The 20,153-nt window shown below is 39.6% G+C and overlaps 1 protein-coding gene across 4 annotated transcripts in view; it reads right to left on the minus strand.

The window, feature by feature from the left end:
- The window catches only part of Slc8a1 (solute carrier family 8 (sodium/calcium exchanger), member 1), a 289,161-nt gene that overhangs the window by 18,255 nt on the left and 250,753 nt on the right, over window positions 1-20,153 (minus strand). For all 4 annotated transcript variants that reach the window (XM_013017993.1, XM_013017990.1, XM_013017992.1 and 1 more), the window contains one exon: window positions 3,764-4,039. In XM_013017993.1, coding sequence (XP_012873447.1) covers window positions 3,764-4,039 — 276 coding nt within the window. The remainder of the gene's footprint in view (window positions 1-3,763; window positions 4,040-20,153) is intronic.

The following is a 20,153-nucleotide window of genomic DNA, read 5'->3' on the forward strand; positions in this document are numbered from 1 at the left end:
TGGCAACTGTAGAGGGAAGAAGTTAAAGAGGGATTGACTGTGGGGAAGAGGAAAAAGGAACCCAGCACACCTGGTTGGATGATGATACTGTTTTCCCAAGAAAAGTATGATCTAGAAAGAACAGGTTTGGTAGAAAAGTGAGGTCACTAGGTAGCAGAAACCAATCACTTTATTTTGAATGAGGCCATATTGAGCTGTGGATTAGACATCCAGCATACAGACAGGGGTGCCTGTGGGTACATGAATCTGGTACAGAAGAAGCCAGGGGCTGGAGAGATATCTTTGTCAATCCTTGTCATACAAGGCATGTAAGCTGTGATGACTCTGTACAGGGAATAAGAATGGGCTGGGCTACACAACAGACTCTTGGCTCTCTTCAACATACCGAAGTCAGAAGAGACTGTTTTGGAAGCCTTTTTCTCCAGACACCAAGGCCTGCAGAACCGATGATTCAGGAAAAGAAGATTCGTCCGCTACTCGTGGGAGTGGATCTTCCGGTGGATATAGGCCCATCTAAGGCTAGGGTTTGTGAGCACCTTTGTAAGTCCCTCAGTGCTAGTGGGGGTTAATGAGCCTTGGGTACTCGCTAGCATGAGGAAGCCACTCTCTTACCCAGAAAGTCATAAGCTTTTTCCAATAGACTGTTGAATAATACCGTAAAACGTACTCTTAATGAGATATGTGGTTATTTAAATCCTGCCCCGATGACTAGCATAAGAAAGTTTTCAACTCCTGTCTGACAGCACAATCTAAGGATCTAAGAGCCTCACCTTGAAGCAGGCAGAAGGTCACCAGGCACTGTGCAGGAAAGCTTCTACTTTAGGAAAAGTGCCAAGATAGCAGCCTAGAGACGATGCTGGGTCCCTGGGCCAATACTGACTAATAGCAGACTATAAGTGGAGATGATTTTTTTAAGCTCTTTTACCTGTAGCAACTGAGTTTTCTAGATGTAGAACCAATAGCATCATTTTAATTTATCTTTAGGAGTCAGGGGATATAATGAAACATGGCTCTGAATTAGCAGAGTTGAAGGATAAATATTATGCTCACCTAGCATCTTCTTTAATTTCCTAGCTTTTTGAGGCAGGAAATGCTTGATTATCTGAAATTACTTATGAGTTTATTGTTTAGGGCATATACTGTCCAGTTAATATTGCAGCAAATTATAGGAGCTGTCCCCATAACACAGCAAGAAGATCTGTGTCTTGATAAGAAGCATTTATAGCAATGCCGGGAAGCCATTTCAACAACTAATGGTTCGGATGGATTCTCCCCAAACAGGTTTTCGTCTCTCTAGATATCTACCTGGGTTCTGAGTTGGGCTTTAGGACCCAATATATGATTCTTTAGGCATCAGGGTTAACTATAACCAACATTTCACATTCCAGAAAAAAAAATTAATCACATGGCTGTTATGCGCTTCAAGTGAATTTAATAAAATGTAATGAATGAGATAATACAGAGGCACCATTTGGAATGTTATTTGTAGGTAAGAAACATACTTAGGAACAAGGATTTAAGGTTGGAAAAGTATTCTTTTTCCATTGGAAAACAAGGGATACATTTGGTAGAACGGCTGCTGCCTTTGCAGCAGGGCAAACATGACATGACAGTTGACATCTGAGCCCCCATTTGCCTCTACCGTCATCATTAGCTCATTTTCTCCTCAAGGGCTGTAAAGCCAGGCAAACAGTGTATGCTGACTCAAAAGTCCATTTGAGATAGTAACTTCAAAGAGTGCTTCTGGAAGACGGACTTAACACATCCTTAAGAAGAGAGGTAAAACCCCAAAGTGTATTTTCCTATCTTCTCCTCAGATGGATACGATGATGCTTCATTTCTTCAGTTATAAGATAAGATATAAATATTTTAAGTTTTCTTCTTGTTTGGTTAACTTCTGGTATGTTTTGGTGAAGAAAAAAAATGAGGCCAGATACAGAGCTACGGGAAGAGAGCTGGGTTTGAGAGAGTCTGCTCTTCTCTTAGACTCATGGAGAAGACTAATGCTGATGATCACAGAGGGCACAAACACATCTCTAAATTGCTGCACTGTCCAGCCACTGATTGGATACCCAAATCATCTGGAGCCTCTTCAACAGGACCCTCTCAAGTGATCAGCCAGTTGTTGTGGCTGATTAGCATAACTCTGCAGACTTCATCATGGCCAGCTGGGTTATGCAAGGTAGCTATAGATTGGTTAGACCATCCTAAACTATTCAACCTAAACAGTAATATTAAGAGCTGCAATTTTATTGAGTGCTTTCTATATCCCAGATGCTTTACTGGATACATAATTTATGCCCCAATGTTTTCTCCAGTCTTAACCACAATTCTGTACATTAAGTATAGTGCTAGCCCTGTTTTAAATGAAGAAACTGAAGCTCTGAGTGGTAAACACATCTTTGTCACTGAGATGATAAATGAAGAATAACTGGTAAATTGTGGTGAAAACATAGTCATATTTCATTTAAGAACACTTAGGTCAGTGACAGATTGTCGTACATGAGCAGTGGTCCTGCAAAGTTACATTGCCTGGTGACATCATAGTCATATTAGTTGGAGGAAGTATACGCTGATGCTCTTGCAATAATGTAGTAAGTTAATTGTGTTTTTATCATAATATGTCACCATCATCAAGTGAAGCATGACTAGATGTGATAGATACCATTCGTTTTCAGGCTCAACCCAGAAGCCAAAATGGCAAGTTTTAGAATCAGGACTGTGGTAGACATGGAAAGTATATGATGACTGGCTCCATCAGCAGGACTGTATTTGTTGCCAGTTCTGCCTTTGGAAAAACCCACTGATTACCATTCTTAGTCTGCTACTTGTTAGACTAAGTTATCCTTGATGTCTGTCCAGATGTCCGCCAGTCCTGGGGAATAAATCCAGCATTTCAGTTATAATAATGTTTGATGGTTTACCAAGAGTCATTGGTGAATTAAAGCACATTGTTCTGAGCTTTAACCATAGGTTAAAGCTCCATAGGTTGTAGAGGGGTCTCAGACTTGGGTATTTTTTTTTTCAGTAAGTTCCTAGGTAGTTCTTGATGTCTAGCAAAAACTGGGAAATTGCTGCTGTTAACATTTGGGGGTGATGATGTGTTACTAAGATATCCTAACTGAGAATTTTGAATAAGCCTAGTTAACTACAATTGTAGCTTGGAAGTAAAATTCAACTTACAAGGAGTACATGAAGCTATGCCTGCACAAAGCTATGTCCACAGAATGTATACTTAGCTTACTGACTTTGGACAAGATTACTTTTTCCTTCTCTGATCCACTTCTTACTTATTTTCCTTAATATCAGGTTCAACAAAATGTTTTTCAAGTAACCAAGAAGTGTGTCTCAGCTCCTCCCATGAATACAGAGTTTCACGGAAATCACCCAAACTTTACTACGTATATACAAGACAGAAATTTTGTTCTTTCAGACTCTGAATTTTGTGGTTGTGAAAGTGTTTTATGTAAAGGGAGGCTGATCTGAAAAAAAAAATCGATCCATCAAACAAATCTGCTTTCTCCCTGCAGGCGTGGAGACCCCTCTAGAAATATGTTCCTGTCAGTATGATGATACCAGCCAGCTTTATAACCTTGAGAAGTGCCAGTTCAACAGGGCACTTGATAGAGGCAGTTTTTGGATCTCTCACCCTTTCATAGGACTAGTTTCTTATCACAGCCCTCAAAACTCTAGGAAGGAAAGAGATTTAGAAAGCAAATGAGCTTCTGATTGTGGAGGAATGATACCTGAAACAATCTTTTACCTGGCACTGAAGTTCCAAGGGCGACAAACACGACCGCAGTCACAGAATCTTTCAGGCCAATGGTGCAGCCAAAGTGTGAAGCCAGGTCGCCAATGAAAGCTGTCAAGAGGCCAATCATAACAATGGAGACAACGAAGCAGGCCCAGCCATTCCAATATTCGGTAGGGGGGACGAAGGCAAATAGGACCTTCCAGAACACAGTCAGAAAGTGCATCACGTAGTCAAAACAGGAGGGCAGCTTCTCCTCCCCACATTCATCATCATCGTCATCCTCCCCTAGAGAGAAAGGAATGGAGCACATTTTATTACAACCCAATTTCTCCTTATTAGGCCCATCCTCTCTCCTCTCTGAGTGGCTGGGGCCATGACAGGTATGTAAATCTTAGGGTTTACCAAAAGCCAATCGCAACAAATCAATGGAATTCTCAAGCTACTCAAGCACTTCCTCACTGTGGCTCATTGTTTAGTAGCAAAAATTTACCTCACCATGTCTGCTTATGTACAATCAATGTAGCCTTTCTACTCTTCTATCATCTCTAGTAGGATTTGTCGTAAAAGGGTTTTTTTTCCCCTCACAGTTGGAAAATGAAAAAGAAATATCTTTTGGAGACAGACAATTGTGGGCAGAGTTCTACCAGGCTTCTGTTCTTCCAGCTTGAAGACCATCTCTTAGGATTAATAAACACCTACAGAATCAACAGTAAGGACAATAAGCAAATGAACTGGAGTAAGGCACACGACCCATAGGTCTTGTACATTTATGTCCTGTAGCTATTTCAAACTCAAACTCTGTACTAGGCAAATAGGATTACTTATATTTGATGACTTTTAAAGCCATATGGATTCTCTCTGCTTTTTTTTTTTTAGTTCCTTTAGAACTAAATCTTTATCCTTCCTAATTCATCCTTTACAATTTACTCCCGTGGAGCTCTCTCTGACCTTCCTGTACCACAACCTGCTCAGAGCCTCTATGGCTCTGAACTCTTGGAACTCAAGATCAGTTCGTCTCAATGGGTGTTCTCTGTGCCAGATGCCCTGGCAGCACCAGAAAATGTATTAGAGACGCTGATGCTCAGCCCCACTGCATTTGACACTGGGAGAAGCATGCAACAAAGAAGCTTCAACAGGTCCTCTAAGAGACGGTGATGAATGCTCAGGTTTGAGAACTGTTGTGTTCTCTAAACAGTTCCTGCTTATTTTCCTCTCTTCTCCAGCTGACTATGTGTTCTTCCTTTTGCGTCCCTAAGGTTTTGTGCCATCTTTGTCACTTCATGCCTACATGCTTCTTAAATGAAGAAATGCATGATTTTAAATTATTTTTACTTGTTTTTTTGTGGCTTTCTTTTCTTTTCTTTTTTTTTGAATTGGGAATCCCAAGCTGTCTTAGAATTCACTAGGTTGGCTCAAACCTGTGATCCTCTTATGTCAACCTTCCAAGGGCTAAAATATAGGCATGTACTACTTCATCCCTCTGTCTTGCTCTCCTAATTTTATATTATTGTGGGATGATAAGATATACATACTCAGAATATAAGTCCCCAACTAGAAATATACAAAGAAATGCAGAAAGCTTGCTATTTAAAGACACTAGGAATTAAATAATAATCTAAAAATGCAGATTTCATGTATCAGGTGAAAACCATCGCCAATCTCATGTCTTAAAATTAGGATCTTTAATGTCGTATCTTCTTGAAATGGGAGAAAGTCTATGCTCACAGGGCTTGTGACCACATTGGAAAGAACTGTTGCTTGAAGATTTTGTTCGTCTATTCCAACTGGGAGCAACTTTGCTTCATCCAATGATGAAATAGCAGGGTTAGTAGAAGAGCGGCAGGGGGGATTGTTAACTCTCCAGTTGACCGTGTGGCCGGAAATTGCCAGCGTGGAGCAACTGCACTCCATGGTGAGAACACATAATGCAGATGGAGTGGGAGAAACCTCTGAGCAAAACCCTGCTTCTCTCAAAACATGGGGAGAGGAGGATCTGGGTCTGCCACTTATCATCTTATAGGAAAAGAGAAATGCAATGCTTTTCCATGGGCACCTGGTCAGAATTAGGGAAATAGGAAAAGCAGAAGTAATTTTGAAGAAAGGCTTTGCAATGGCCCCAGTGAGACACTACAAGAAGATTCTAGCAGATGTGTGGAATCCCCTTTGGGAATACTTGGGGGGTCACCTTTGGGGAGCTTGAGTCCAGCCAGCTGACTGAAAGGTGGGAGTAAAAAGCACTGTTGGCCATATCTTCCAGGGATCAAGGCTGCAGGATGAGTTGTCATTTCTAATAAGCTTGCCTAAGTGCACCTGATGTGGGCTGCATTTTTTTTCTCCTGCATATTCAACTGGTGAAGTGCTAATCCCCAATAAAGCAGAATGTGATTTTGTTTTGGAGTTAGGACATTAAAGTGGTAATTATATTAAAGTGAGAGTCTCTGAGTGCACCCTAATCCAATCTCATGAATATTATTTTGATTACTAGTGCCTTGCACCTGTAATCCTTGCTACTCAGGAAGGTGAGATCTGAGGATCTCTAATTAGCCATCATAGGTGGGTCAAGTGGTAGAGCATCTGCTTTGTGCATAAAAGCTCAGGGATAGGGTCCCAGGTTCTTTTACAAGCCCCAGAACTGGCATAGGGATCAAAAGTAAAAAAGAAGAGAAAAGGAAAGGTCAAAGAAAGTGGACACATCAAGAATGTATCTGTGGGGGAGGGAAAGGATAGTAGGAGAAAAACAAAGGCGAGGGTAATAATGCTTGACAAGAAATGTACTCAATCCCTTACTCATATAACTTTAACCCCTCCGTACAGCATCTTTACAATAAATAAAATTTAAAAAATGTGTCTGCACATTGCAACACAGTACAAAGCACACTGCAACAACCACCTGAGGATACAGCAAGACAGATATGTGCAAACTAAGGGGGAAGAGACCTGAGCGGAAAACAAGCTGTTGACAGCCTATCTTGAATTCCCACCCTCCAATAACTGTGGCAACATTTCTGTAGTGCAAACCTCCTACTCTATAGTATTTTCATGATGGCAGCTGTGCAGTCCATTGAAAGCCTGCTGTGCTGTGGCATTTAACTCGCAGTGTATGCCAGAACTTTATATGACTACTATATGCCAAATAAACGCAAAATTAAAGCCGGGCACTCGTGGGTCATGCCTGTATACCTAGCTACTAAGGTGACTGAGATCTGAGGGTTGCAGTTCAAAGCCAGCCTGGGCAGGGAAGTCTGTAAGAGTCTTATCTCCAATTAATCACTAAAAAGTTGGAAGTAAAGCTGTGGCTTAAGTGGTAGAGCAAAAACACTCAGGGACAGTGCCCAGGCCCTGAGATCAAGCCCTACACTTGTCTCTCTTGCTCCAAAAACAAACAAACAAAAAACAAAAAAAAAAAGAATTCAGGAACAGCCACTTTTTTTTTTGGGTGGTTGTTGTTGTAGTTGTTGATGTGATATCCTTTCACTTCTCATGTCTCTTTGACCTTGCAAGTTAGCTCCTGGTAGAAGTCAGAGCTTATTCAAAGTATGGAAGAAGACCCCATGTTAATTATGTTTGTGTCTCCTCTCCTACCCAGTCTCTATTGCAAAAGTAGGTGGTTGTGGCGTTGATGAGGTAGGTATAAATAAATATATACATGTATATATATACATATATATCAAAGCTTAAATGCATTAGAGTTTCAACTTATTTTTATTGTGTGTCAACCCTTTTAGATTTGTGGATGTTTTGTAATTTCTTAGTGTATTTAATTAAAATTCAAAATTTTTAAGAGTCATTCTAGAGGCACAGATTATTCTGCCTCTGAAGCTACAAAATTACTTAATTTGGGGTGGCTGAGTCTCATATTTTGAAGATGAACAAGAAAACAAATAATGAAGCTTCTCAGAAGAAAAGACACTTACAAATTGAGAGTACATATCATATTTGCTTTCAAGATGGAAATAATAACACCTTTCCCACAAGGGTTGAGAAAGGAAATAATCAGATCATCTTTGCACTGTCTGAGGATGTTTCAAAGTAATCATTATTGTGGTAGTTATCATTATTTTCTACCACTTAGGACTGTGGCTGTGATTCCCCATCATTATCTAATTGCTTAGCTAACAGGCTGCATCCTAAGGTTACATTTTAGGATTTTTGAAACCAAGCTTAATCTTTTTCTCTGAGGCTAACTTCATGAAATTAACTTCTGTTAATGAAAAATACAAGTGTCTGTGTGTGTGTGTGAGAGAGAGAGACAGACAGACAGAGATAGACAAAGAGAAAGAGATTGAGAGACAGACAGAGATAGAAAGACAGAGAAACAGACAGACAGAGATAGAGGCGCAGAGGGAGAATGGAATCTATAATGTTTTAATACTTAAATCCGGAATGAGAGAACCATGTGTTTTATAGCATTTGAGAATAGAAGTTATTTCCCATCTTTTTCTCTGGGCTCTCACTGAACTTTATAAATTTTAATCTCCAACCGACATGTCATTTAAATATTAAAAATGACCAATGCCTACCATGCATGCTGCACAATTACTCTGTCTTAAGGAGGACAAAGAAATATGATCATCCATCACCAGCCGTACTATACTTAAAAGCCTGTTTCTTGCACAGAGCAGTGGGACATTAACACACCCCTCCCTAGACGCTGAGAGCATCTTTTATGTGACAGCAATGATGATAGTAATCTGCTGCTTCTGGGTGCTGGCCAGCTTAGGGTTACTGGAGGCTATATAATTCTTTCAAGTCTCCCCTCAATGTTAGCAAAGAAACAGGCAAGATGGTGGGCTTGCTTTTTATAGGATCCCAAGTAAATCCTTCTTATCTCAGAATCCTTCTTTTCAGCTTTATGGATTCCACTAATGGAAAGATAAACAAGCTGCATTCGATTAATCCTTCTTGTAGCCTTTTAAATGGCTTCCTTGATACATGTTGGACTTTCTAAATATCACTACAAAAAAAAACCCACCTCAATCAAATCATTAAAGGGTGCAGATAGTGGAGAGAGTTTCACTTCAATTACTGATGTAAGAGACCGGCCACTGCCCCTGCTCTGCAGTAACATGAGAACAAAGGTGTCATCAGTATCCTAGAGAGCAACCCTTGGGCTTGGCACCTGCAGAGAACTTACCTTCTGTTGTACACAAGCATCTGTAGAAATCTCCCTAGAGGCTCAGGGTTTGACTCTAGGAAGAGCTCTGAGAACCAGAAGAAAGAAGTTGCTGGGATTCAGTGGACATTTGGGTCAGGAGCCTTCAAAGTCAATTTCTAGCTCTAGTAGCTTGTTTTGGGCAAGACATTTATTCTTCCTGAGCTTCAGTTCCTCATGTGTCAAATGAGTTTTCTAACTCCTGCATTGCCAATCTGCTTTAAGGACCAAAAGAGGAAACGTCCAAGTCCTTTTTAAAGCTGTGAACCTCTTCACAGCAAGATGTCACAGCCTGGCATTGTTACTTGTTGGAGGGAAGGCAGTAAATCAATACAACCTGAGTATCCTGATTTCATTGGATCTATATTCTGTTTGAATAAGCCATTATCACTACAGTCTCTCAGAGCTGCTTAACTTTTAGAAAAGAAAGGAAGGAAGAGAAGGGGGAAGTGAGGAGGGGGCATGATGGGTGCCCACTAAGTGACAGGCATTGAGGCAAATTCTTTCCCAAACTTTATCTTATTTCTTCTTTACAATAAGCCTGTAAAATAGGCATTATTAATCCTATTGCACATATGAAGACCCTGATGTTCAGAGAATTGCACTGTCTTCTTTACTCAGTTGGTAACTGGCTTCTGGTTGAGTTGGGATTTAATCTAATAACCCCAAGCAATATTCTCCTACACATGATGCTGAGCTTACCTCCGTATCCACCTATCATGTTAATTCAATTCTTCTAATGCCTAAGGCTATATAAATGCCTAGAAATATGACAATATTGATATGCCACAAATAATATTTACATTTAATATATTTTGAAATTATTATCATTATCACTGCAGAGTCAGCTGTATGCTCTTTACTCAAACAGTTGGGGCAAAATAATCAGGAAAGTGCGACAATCAAGCAGGGGAATTGTGGTGGTAGCAGCAGGAACTATCAACTTTGGAGTAACAAATTCTTCTTTCCATTTCTAATTGCCAAGGGTTGACCTTCCTTCCTGTACCGAATCAAACATTGTGTCTTGCATCTAGCTGTATGCACTACCATTTGTGGTGCTGGCTTACATGATCACAAATCTGTAACATAAAGAGCTTTGGGAGGTATTTGCGACTGTCAACCTAAGGAAGATTTTTGACTTTCAGGTCTTTCCAGGTATTCAAGAAGCTTTCCCCTTTACTGATGTCCATGCTTTTGCCTTTTCTTTTTGCAACTTAGTATGGAATGATGATAGTAAACCGAGTTCTATTCTCCTATACTATATCTCTATTTCTCTTTGCTTTTAACAACTCTGAAAAAAGTCATAAATATAAGATGAAAGAAAACTCAGCAATCAGCTAATTTACCCTTTCTCACTATAAGACAAAACATTAACTGATGGGTTTTTCTTCTTTTTGGGGGGGCCGGTTTTTTTTCTCTCTCTCTCACATACATAACGAGGTGACTTTTACTGTCTTACACAGTGATCCAAAAGTTTTATTTCCTTTTCCCTTTTTACACATTTGTAAGTAATTTCTATTGAGAATATTTCCATCTCCTCCTACCATTTATGGTTCCCATGTACTACTAAATTCAGTTATCCAAAGATCCCTTCCCCACCAAGAATTTACTTCTTGTTTTGGGTTTTGGAGAAGTGCAAGAAAATATCTCCCTAGAGTCTTCTCAGAGAGAAGAACATGCATGTTCTCTGAGGGAAAGTAGACAATGTCAGTATTTTTTTTTGGCCAATTCTTAGATTCTCATCACCTTCCCATCTATTTGTAGGCCATTCTTCCTCATGGGATTGGTCCTAGCTTTTTAGGGGATAAGACTCAAGTGATGTGTGACAGTGCTGGAAAGGGACCCAAGAATGCAGCTCACTCTCAGTGTGTTAACTCTCAGTCCTGTCTGATACAAATGAAGCTCCAGGTGAAATTCTTCTATGGAGAACTGAATGCTGACAAGCATAGGCCATTACGGACCTTGTTAAGATGGTGAACCTAGCACAAGAAATATTTAATGTGACAGAAATATTTCACAGTAAATGTAGCCACTGTCAAAATGAAAAACGGATTTGCTAAGGACCTCCAGCTCTACGCAAGTCTGATTATTAGCAAAATGAATCTGTTTAAAGCTGGAAAGCGACTGCTTCAGACTTTCTGTTAAGAATTCCTCTGTGTCAGTGAGAACTCCTAAATAATTACAGCTTCACATAATCAGTCATGTCTGGTTTTGTCTCCAACTTGTTTCTTTTTCAAAAATAACTCGATGTCAGGGCAAACGTTTTCAATTTCAATGTTCTATAATCCTTTATTCAAGGCTCCTGCAGTAAACATTTCCTGCAGACTTGAGTACCTAAGAAGCTTTGAGAAGTAGAACTGATAGAACTGATCTGTGCAAATGGTAGAGTTCCTCCTGCTAGTTTAGATGGTTCAGTTTCAGTGGGCAGTTGTGGGCATGCCTGGTTTTAAGACTGGCCTGTGGGCTCTGATCCTACTTTGCAAATATTAGCAGCTGTGTCTAAATGAGCCTCCCGCAGTGTGGGAAGCTGAGTCTTGGAGGTGCTGTTAGGGAAGCCATAGCCCTATTATTTTTAACAAACACATTAATGTTTCATCCTAGCATAGCATTAAAATTTACATAAAAAGTAAATGTGCAGCAAATTCTGCTCCTCATGAGGGGATTCTGAAGACTGCGCAGATTCCCGTAAGAAGCTGCTGTGATTGGATTGTGAATTCAGGTTCCCTTATTAAAAACTTGTCTGCATGTAGTTTATGTGGACACCCACTTTATGTTTCATCTTTCCAGGACCCTGGTGAGAGAGGTATTGGGTTTTCTTTTTCATTTTAGAAATGAAGGATTTAAGTTTCGGAAGCCTTAAGTGTATCACTAAATTTAAACTTCTTTCTATAACCTCAGTAAAATAGCTAGATCCATTAACTTTCATCAAGAACAATCTCTAGTTCATACAGAAAACATTGTCTTTTCCCAGATAAAAGGTACACTTATTTTTGTTATTGTTTTATGAAAAGTGTAACTGCAAAATAACTATCCTCTTTAAGTTAACTCTGTATCTATAACACATAGAATAAGGAATCACTCTTCCAGAGAATCAATGGCTTTATTCTTTATTCTTCCCAAGGAGTGGTATTTTCCTCCAATCTTTTTATTGTATCCTCTAGCACTGGTTTATATCTCCCTGCTGGGAATTAGGGTTCTCCTCATTTTAGCAAACATTTCTTCTCACTGCACAGCAAACAAGGGCTCTAGCCTTAGGTGGTGACAACATCCCCTGTGGGTGTCTTCCTGAACCCAGACCCACCTGAGGGGACTCTCATCTGTGAGCTGGTAAAGTGCTGATGCAAGTTGACTATCTGAGATTCTAATCATGGCCTAGGTGTGCACAACACAAAGTGATTGCAGCTGCTCGTGGCACTCATCATCTGCTTGTTCCTACTTCTGTCACTTTTTTTTAGTGACATCACAGTCAGCAAAGCCCTCCACTGATGAACAAGAGCCTCCGGTGAGGCACCTCATGCATTCGCGTGGGGCCTCTCTCCTGTGGAAAATGGGCCTATGCACAAGCAAATTTTTCTTTTGTGCTGTTGAGACCTTTTAGGATCAGTGATGTGCTTATATTTAGTGAACAGTCTGAATGGGGGCAGGGGAATTAACTCATTAATGGAATTCAGACAGATCCTCTTTTCCTCTCACCACTCAGTATTTTCTTTAGAGGGCAGGTAGACTAAGGTAGGTATTGATAATGTTGTTTATCTGTCTGCTGTGGCTTTTTATAGCATCTTATAAATAATGATCCTGCATTACACTGGCTGTTTTCAAACTTCTCTTCAATATAAGCGGCTTACTTGAAAAATAACTATCCCTGACCTGATGAGTAAGTCTGTGGTTTGTTTTCCTTATTTGGTTAAGACATAGTACAATTTCTACTAAGTGTATCGGTGGGCATTCTAAAAATAGTTCAGGTCACTGTTCTGTAACAGAGGTCCAGGAAAAACTCCTCATCTTGATCTTTAGTAAATCTTCAAAGGAAATGGAGGAACACAAAAGAGTAAATTTATTAGTACCACTCACTTCCTCAGGCACTATTAATAATTTATATCCACACACAATTCTAGGCATTGGATCCTAGATCTCATCATGGTTCAAAGCCAGACTAGGCAGTAAAGTCTGGGAGACCCTTATCTCCCATTAACCAGAAAAAAGCTAGAAATGAAGCTATGGCTCAAGAGGCAAAGTTCTAGCAAAAAAAAAAAAAAAAAGCTTGAGCAAAGAAAAAAAGAACCCACAAAACTAAGGGACACTATTCAGGTCCTGAGTTCAAGCCCCAGTCCTAGAACCGGAAAGAAAAAAAAAAAAAAGTAAAGAAGGAAGCAGCACATCAGTGAGCTGTTTTCCAGGTCTGTGCCAGGATTCTGATGTAAGATGCACTATAGGGTCATTTGATACAAAGCCCAGCCAGAAATGATCAGACAAAGGCAAAGCAGGAGTGTATAATATATGAAGGAAGTATGTGTCACAAAGAGGTAGGTGGGTTTTTCATTGAAAGAGTTGGGATGACAAGGTCTTTATCAATACAGCAGGCCGTGAACAGCTGGGTACTTTTATGTGGCTCCTCTTTGCCTGTGGAGTGTGTGTGTGTGTGTGTGTGTGTGTGTGTGTGTGTGTGTGTTGGTACCTATGTTGGTTCCTCCATTTCTTCAGATTGTGCGGAAATGTTTCCTCCCCAGTAGAAGCATTGTACAAAAGCTCCTGCCTGGGGAGGAGAGTCCCCCCCTATGTCTCTAGCATTGATTGGTAAACAACCACTAGAATTGTATTCACATGACGGCAGCCTATGCCAACAAAAGAGCTACTGGATCCAGTGATGGCGCATTGTTTGCAGAGCTGAGCTGCTCTCTCCAGACAAAAGCTGCATTAGAGATGTGACTTCAGGCTTATAAATAAGAGCGCTGAATCATTCCTTCTATACAGCATTTTCCTCAAGATTTTTGTAAGCAATTTGAGGAAAAAAATAACAACACCCCCCTCATATAAACAAGCCAATATTCTTTCTACAAAATTCAGCTAAAATGTATCCAGGGGCCAAAACATAATTGCTTTCTCTCCCTCCTCTTGTCCACTTCCCCTTGTGTAGATGGCCTGCTTTGCTCAGAAGTAGGGAGATGAAGGTCCCAGATTCATTTTATCCTGATACCACTGTCATTTAAATTTTAAAAAATTATGTTTAAGTAGTTGTACTAAGGAGTTACCATTTAACAAAGCCGCTTATGAATACACTATATCTTCATCAATGTCACCCCTTCAACATTCTCAACCATCCCTACACTGTCCACTTCTTCCTCACTCTTCTTAATTTTGTAGGATATACATTGGATTCCTGACTGCCTTTTTTTTTTTTGTCAGTCGTGGAGCTTGAACTCTGGGCTTGGGTGCTGTCCCTGCGCTCTTCAGCTCAAGGTAAGAGCTCTACCACTTGAGACATACTACCACTTCTGGTTTTCTAGTGGTTTATTGGAGATAAGAATCTCATGGACTTTCCTGCCCAGGCTGGCTTTGAACCGTAATCTTCAGATCTCAGCCTCCTCAGTAGCTAGGATTACAGGTGTGAGCCACCAGCGCCTGGCTTTTCTGACTGCGATTTTTAACTTGATAGAGACCCTAGCTTTGTTCTGCATACTGACTAGTAATGCCTTAGACTACTGCTCATAAATAATTTCACTCTCATCCTTTCTTATGCTCTCAATACATTTAATCTGCACACATACAATTGAGTATTTACAAATACATGCATATATGTACATATATCTGTCATGTACATATGGATTTAAAAACAAATAGGATTACGTATGTTCCAATGTCTTTTAGAACCATGGCATATGCATGTGCATATTTCTTAACTCACGTTAAGTAATGGAGATTCTTTCACAATGATATGTTTCAGTAACAGAGGGGATCTGGAAAGATCCTACTTGTATTGCAAGACAATCCTTCAAAACTCATTTGAGCTTCCATGTTTATTTTTTAGGATGTTTGGAGGGGGCTCAATCTTTGATAGTTATTGAAATGAATTACTCTTCAGGGGCACTTTGAATTGGGAGCTTTTGAAATGAAATAATGATGCATTTTACTGGACAGCACTTACTATTCTATCAGAATTACCTGGGTGAAGGACTGACATCAGCAGCATCCCCAAACTGAGCCAGTCCCCGTCCCCTCTACCTGTTTATTTAGCTGAAGTCAGGTCACAGAAATCCCCTGTGAGGAGTGGTGTGGGTAGAAAGGGCAGCTACATGCACCAGTCCCACTTCATGGGAACCGTCTTCCTTTGTATGGTAGAAGTTCCTTTGAGTATTTCTTTGGCAGAAAGAAAATGAAGCACTTCTGCATCTTCCTCATTCAGTTGCCTTACTTTGAGTCTCATTTTAGGAGAACAGTCACGGAGCATATTCTGAACATTTAACTTAGGCGAGTCAGGTAGGCAGGCAGGGCCCCCTGTCCACTGCCCAAATCAGATGGCTCATGAGGCATGGTGCTGTAAGGGATGCTGTAGGCATGTATTCGCCACAGAAACAGCTCCTAGCTTTCAATATTGGATGTTCTCTTAGAACTTGCTTCATTTTACCCTCTTATTCTCCTGATGATGGAACAGTCAAAAAAGATGGAATGCATGGCTGAGGTTATGTGAGGAGGCAGAACCAAGATTGCTAGTAGGCTTATCTTTATTCATTCATCTATTGCCATTTTGAGTGTTTTTTTCATTATGAAGATTCTCATAGGTAACTTTGTTTATATGTGTGTGTGTGTGTGTGTGTATGTGTGTGCGTGCATATATATATACACACAAAGCCCACGTAAAAGATTTCAGAACAATATTTTTGTGAATTTTAAATTATCAAGTGAAATAGATGCCAATGGGTTGTATTTCTTTACAAATCACTGGCAGCAGAAGCCCACAAGGTAGCGAGGAAAACACTTCCCTTGGTTCTCCATGGAATTGACTAGCATCCTCCCCAAGGAACTGCAGAGTAGATTCTAAGGAGAGAATACATACTAAAGAAAAATATTATATGTTTCAAGCTCCAGCTCAAATACCTAAGTGAATAGATGCCATTTCAGGAAGGTGTATGTACATTTTTTGTGGGTACATGTTTTGTGAATGCTTGTCTTCGTATGCCTGTGGAGGTGTCTGTGTATATGTGTGTATGCATATATGTGATATAGATGTGTATATGTGTTCCTGTGTATTTTCATGTATGCATGCATGTTTGTGTGCATCTGAATACTCATGTTCTACATGTTAGCATGCACATATGTGAGCATTTGTTTGTGTATGCACTCTGCTACCAGGAACAACTTGAGTGCAAACTTCAGCTTGGAGGGCATCCTTGGCTGGCCTGTACCCCAACACTACATCTTAGCAGTTTTTCTTCTTGGGCAAGTTACAGTGTCTTTTTTGAGTCACAGTATGTGAAACTGCATGTTTAGTACTCCCAGTGAAACAACTCCGAGCTACTTGGCTGGTTCGCCTACAGTAATTAAGCTGAATGTACAAAATGTATACAAATTTTGGTTATAGAATCTTCAGTATAAATGATTTCCCTACCAAACAACAATTTTGGTATCTGAATGAATAGATTGTCTGTGCAAAGATTCCTTGCCTTAATTAATATTGTAGTAACTATATGAGCGAGACATATTTATCTCGATTTTCCTTATGGGAAAAACTAGGTTCCTGAGGTGAACTAGTCTGCCCAAAGTTACCCAGGAAGTTTTTAGAGGGGTTGAGACACAACCTCCCAATAGCTTCCAAAACCAGCCTTGCAATGACTCTTTGCTACATTATAGCTCAAGGTTTCAGTGAAGAGCAACACTATGGTGATGGTGGAATTGGCACTGGTATCCTGGTTATCGTTATCCAGCTATATGTTTGCCTGCTGCTCTGATACCAGTTTCCCCTGGTATCCTAGCTGGCACATGATTTCTCACAGCTAATCCATGAGTTTCACACTGGGGGAGATACTAGAAAGAAGGCACAGGGGAAAACTCGAGTTGGATAGCAACAAGTGTGAATGTCAGTGCTGCCACATCCTAAAAGCACTGGTGTGGCCTTGCAAGGTTGCTGACAGCCCTTTAACTGCTTCACACCACTGCGTCTGATGTTCATCCCAGGAAGCAACAGAAGGAGAATCACTGGGACCTGACTATTTAATCCCTTCCTAATCTCTGGGGTCTTCTAAGCCCTTTTAACTCTTTAAATATTGAGCTTTAAGAACTTGGTTCACAGCAATGTGCAATCATAACAGGGTCAGGTACTGAGCTATGAAATGAAAGAAAAGCATGGAACAGAACTGTGGGAGGGATACCTTGAAACTAACTCAGATACCGTCATTGAGAAAGAAAAGCCAAATCCTATTTACAAAATCACTGCTTTTGTTTGGCAAGATATACAGACTCAATTTTGCACAGAAAATTGCTTAGGAAGAAAGCTCTCAGTGGAGCCCTTCAAAGGCAATTTAATATTTTTAATAAGGCAAATCTTTCTGATTCTCAACTATTTAACCATGAAATCTTAAAATCCACTGAAAGGCTATCTTTAATAAATGCTGCTTTACAATTATATTGTCTGTTTAATAGCCTGGGAATATTAATATCTGTAGACACTTAAATTCAATCATAATGACAAACATTGAGCTTTTTAAATTGCCTTTCGTGTAATTTAATGTAATTCAGAGCCCATAAACTATGTGTTTATTTTTTTGATACTGTACCTCTCAAAATGGTAAGGTAAATTTACTCAACAAATTACAAATATTTCTAAGTAGTGTGTCTGTCTCTATGCATTCCTTTAGACATGTATAACATTATAATATATGTATGTGTATATATATATATATATATATATATATGTATGTATATGATGCACACTCACCCTAATAGGAATGTGTGAGAAGTTCTGAATGAATGTTTTTCAAAATGTTTGGGCAGGAGTTAGACTCAGTAGAGAATGATTATACCATGGTACCAGGAGAGGTGAAAAGGCTAAAGCCAGTTTCTGTTCATAAGACAGATGTGGTATGAAATTTTTCTCAAATTGAGATTTCTCTCTTAAGGACAGTTTTTGGTACATCAGGGCTCAGGCTATCTTCCAAAGATAGGTGGTTTCTATGAGACTGGGATCCCATATAATAAAGATAATCACCATTTCCACTTCATGGACTTTATGGAAGATTTAGTACAGAATAGTATGTGAAGGACAGAAGTATTAGCATCTTCTTCATTGTTTCTATACACCTGTTAGGACACACACAAATGTATGACTTTGACCTTTGGGACAGGTATAATCTCATTCTACGAGTTAAAAATGCCCTTTCTATTGGCACACGCACTGGTCAAAAAGTATTTGTCATGGTCAGAAAGGTGCAAAAGCGCGTATCTGAGTCAATATAAAATGACTCCAATGCTTGAAAGCAAATTGGGCCTTCAAATGTCTATTGATGGGTTCATCTTGTCCACTGTCTAAAACTGCAGCTTTTATGCACTCATTTCTCTCTTCAGCCTTGGTGTTCTCCATGACTCTCTTGCCATCATACATGCACTTTATTATAACTTATTTGTTTTGCTTGTTTTTCCTCTAGACTAGAATATAAGATTTGTCCACGCAGGAACATATGTCTGATTCATTCACTATTATGTAGTGTTTTATTTTTTTTACCAAGGAATGTATCACAAAATGAATTAATGATGACCAGTACATGTCATTACACAAATGCTCACATATCTATGGCCAAAGGACACCTGGAAACTATTATGAATGGTTCATTATGAGGTTTATGTTGCTTTCATGGTTCAGTTCTAATATGCCAAATTGCTTAAAACAATTTCTTTTTTTGTATGCGTGTGTATATATGTATGTGCTGGCTTAAATTCCAGGTTGGGGTATTCTCCCTTTGCTTTTTTTTTTTTTTTTGCTCCAGGATGGTGCTCTACTACTTGAGCCACACCTCCACTTACAGTGTCTTTGGATAGTTAATTGGAGGTAAGAGTTTCATGAACTTTTCTGCCTAGCTGGCTTAGAACCATGAAGATCTCAGCCTCTTGCATAGCTAGGATTACAAACATGAGCTCATGTGATTTGTTCATTTTTAAGTTTTCTTCTATTAGTCTCACCAACAGTTTTACCTGTTTAGCTCTCTCTTTATAGAGGGAGGGAGGATAGTTCACACCTTAGATGCTTATCTTAGATTTATAGAAAAACATAAGCCATAAATGAGAAGTTAATCCTTCCACTCTCCCAGGCAGATTTTCTGCCATTTACTGCTTGTAAATTCCTATTGTATACTCAATTACAAGAAATCATAACATGGTTATAAAAAGCACTACTAGTAAACAGGCAGACAACTTTTTATTGCCCTCTGCTCCAACAGCATTTGGGAAATCTGTCAAATTATCCTATGGCAGATTGAAAAGAGGGATTGTTGTAGAAGTCATGGCCTGACTACTAGTGACAAAGTTTCCCAATTTTACCTCTTAGGAATCACTATTTAGAAAACTCTAGCTGTGGAAGATAAGACTATGGAGATTTTAAAAGAGAAAGAACCAGGGTAGATCAAGCAAAAGAACTGAAAACCTACCCCAGCGAGGACTGAGTTCATGAGTCTTGAACAATGACTTAACTTCTGTCTAGTGCTATGACACAGAGTGGACAATGTTTGACCATTCAGGTGGGGAACAATGCTTTCTGGATGTAATTCCCTCATGTCCCCAATTCCTTAAGTTTCAAAACCACTTAATTTTGCAGAACTTTCCCTAAGTAAAAAACCTGCACTTTGCTCACACAGGAAGAAACAGAATGTACTATTTGTATTTTCCAAAGCCAGTACAAGTACTTATGTGTTCAATGCTGTTGAAGAGAGTCTAAGATGATGCAGATGGTGTTGATAAATGTGACTTAATTTCTTCTTTTTTTTTTCTTTCTTCTGAACTGGTTGTAGGGCTGGAACTCAGAGCCTGAGCTCTGTCCCTTAGCTTTTTCTGTTCACGGCTGGCACTTTATCATTCAGCCACAGCTCCACTTCTAGGTTTTTTATTGTTTGCTTGGAGATAAGAGTTAACTGGAGATAATGGTTAATTGGGAGATAATACTTTCCTGTCCATTCTGGCTTTGAACTATGATCATCAGTTTAACCTCCTAAGTGAAGCAGATTAACTTAAGGAAACTGAGGCCTGGTGAAGGCAACTCAGAAATAT

Source organism: Dipodomys ordii, unplaced genomic scaffold (genome assembly GCF_000151885.1).
Source record: "Dipodomys ordii isolate 6190 unplaced genomic scaffold, Dord_2.0 Scaffold37, whole genome shotgun sequence".
Classification (NCBI taxonomy): Eukaryota; Metazoa; Chordata; class Mammalia; order Rodentia; family Heteromyidae; genus Dipodomys; species Dipodomys ordii.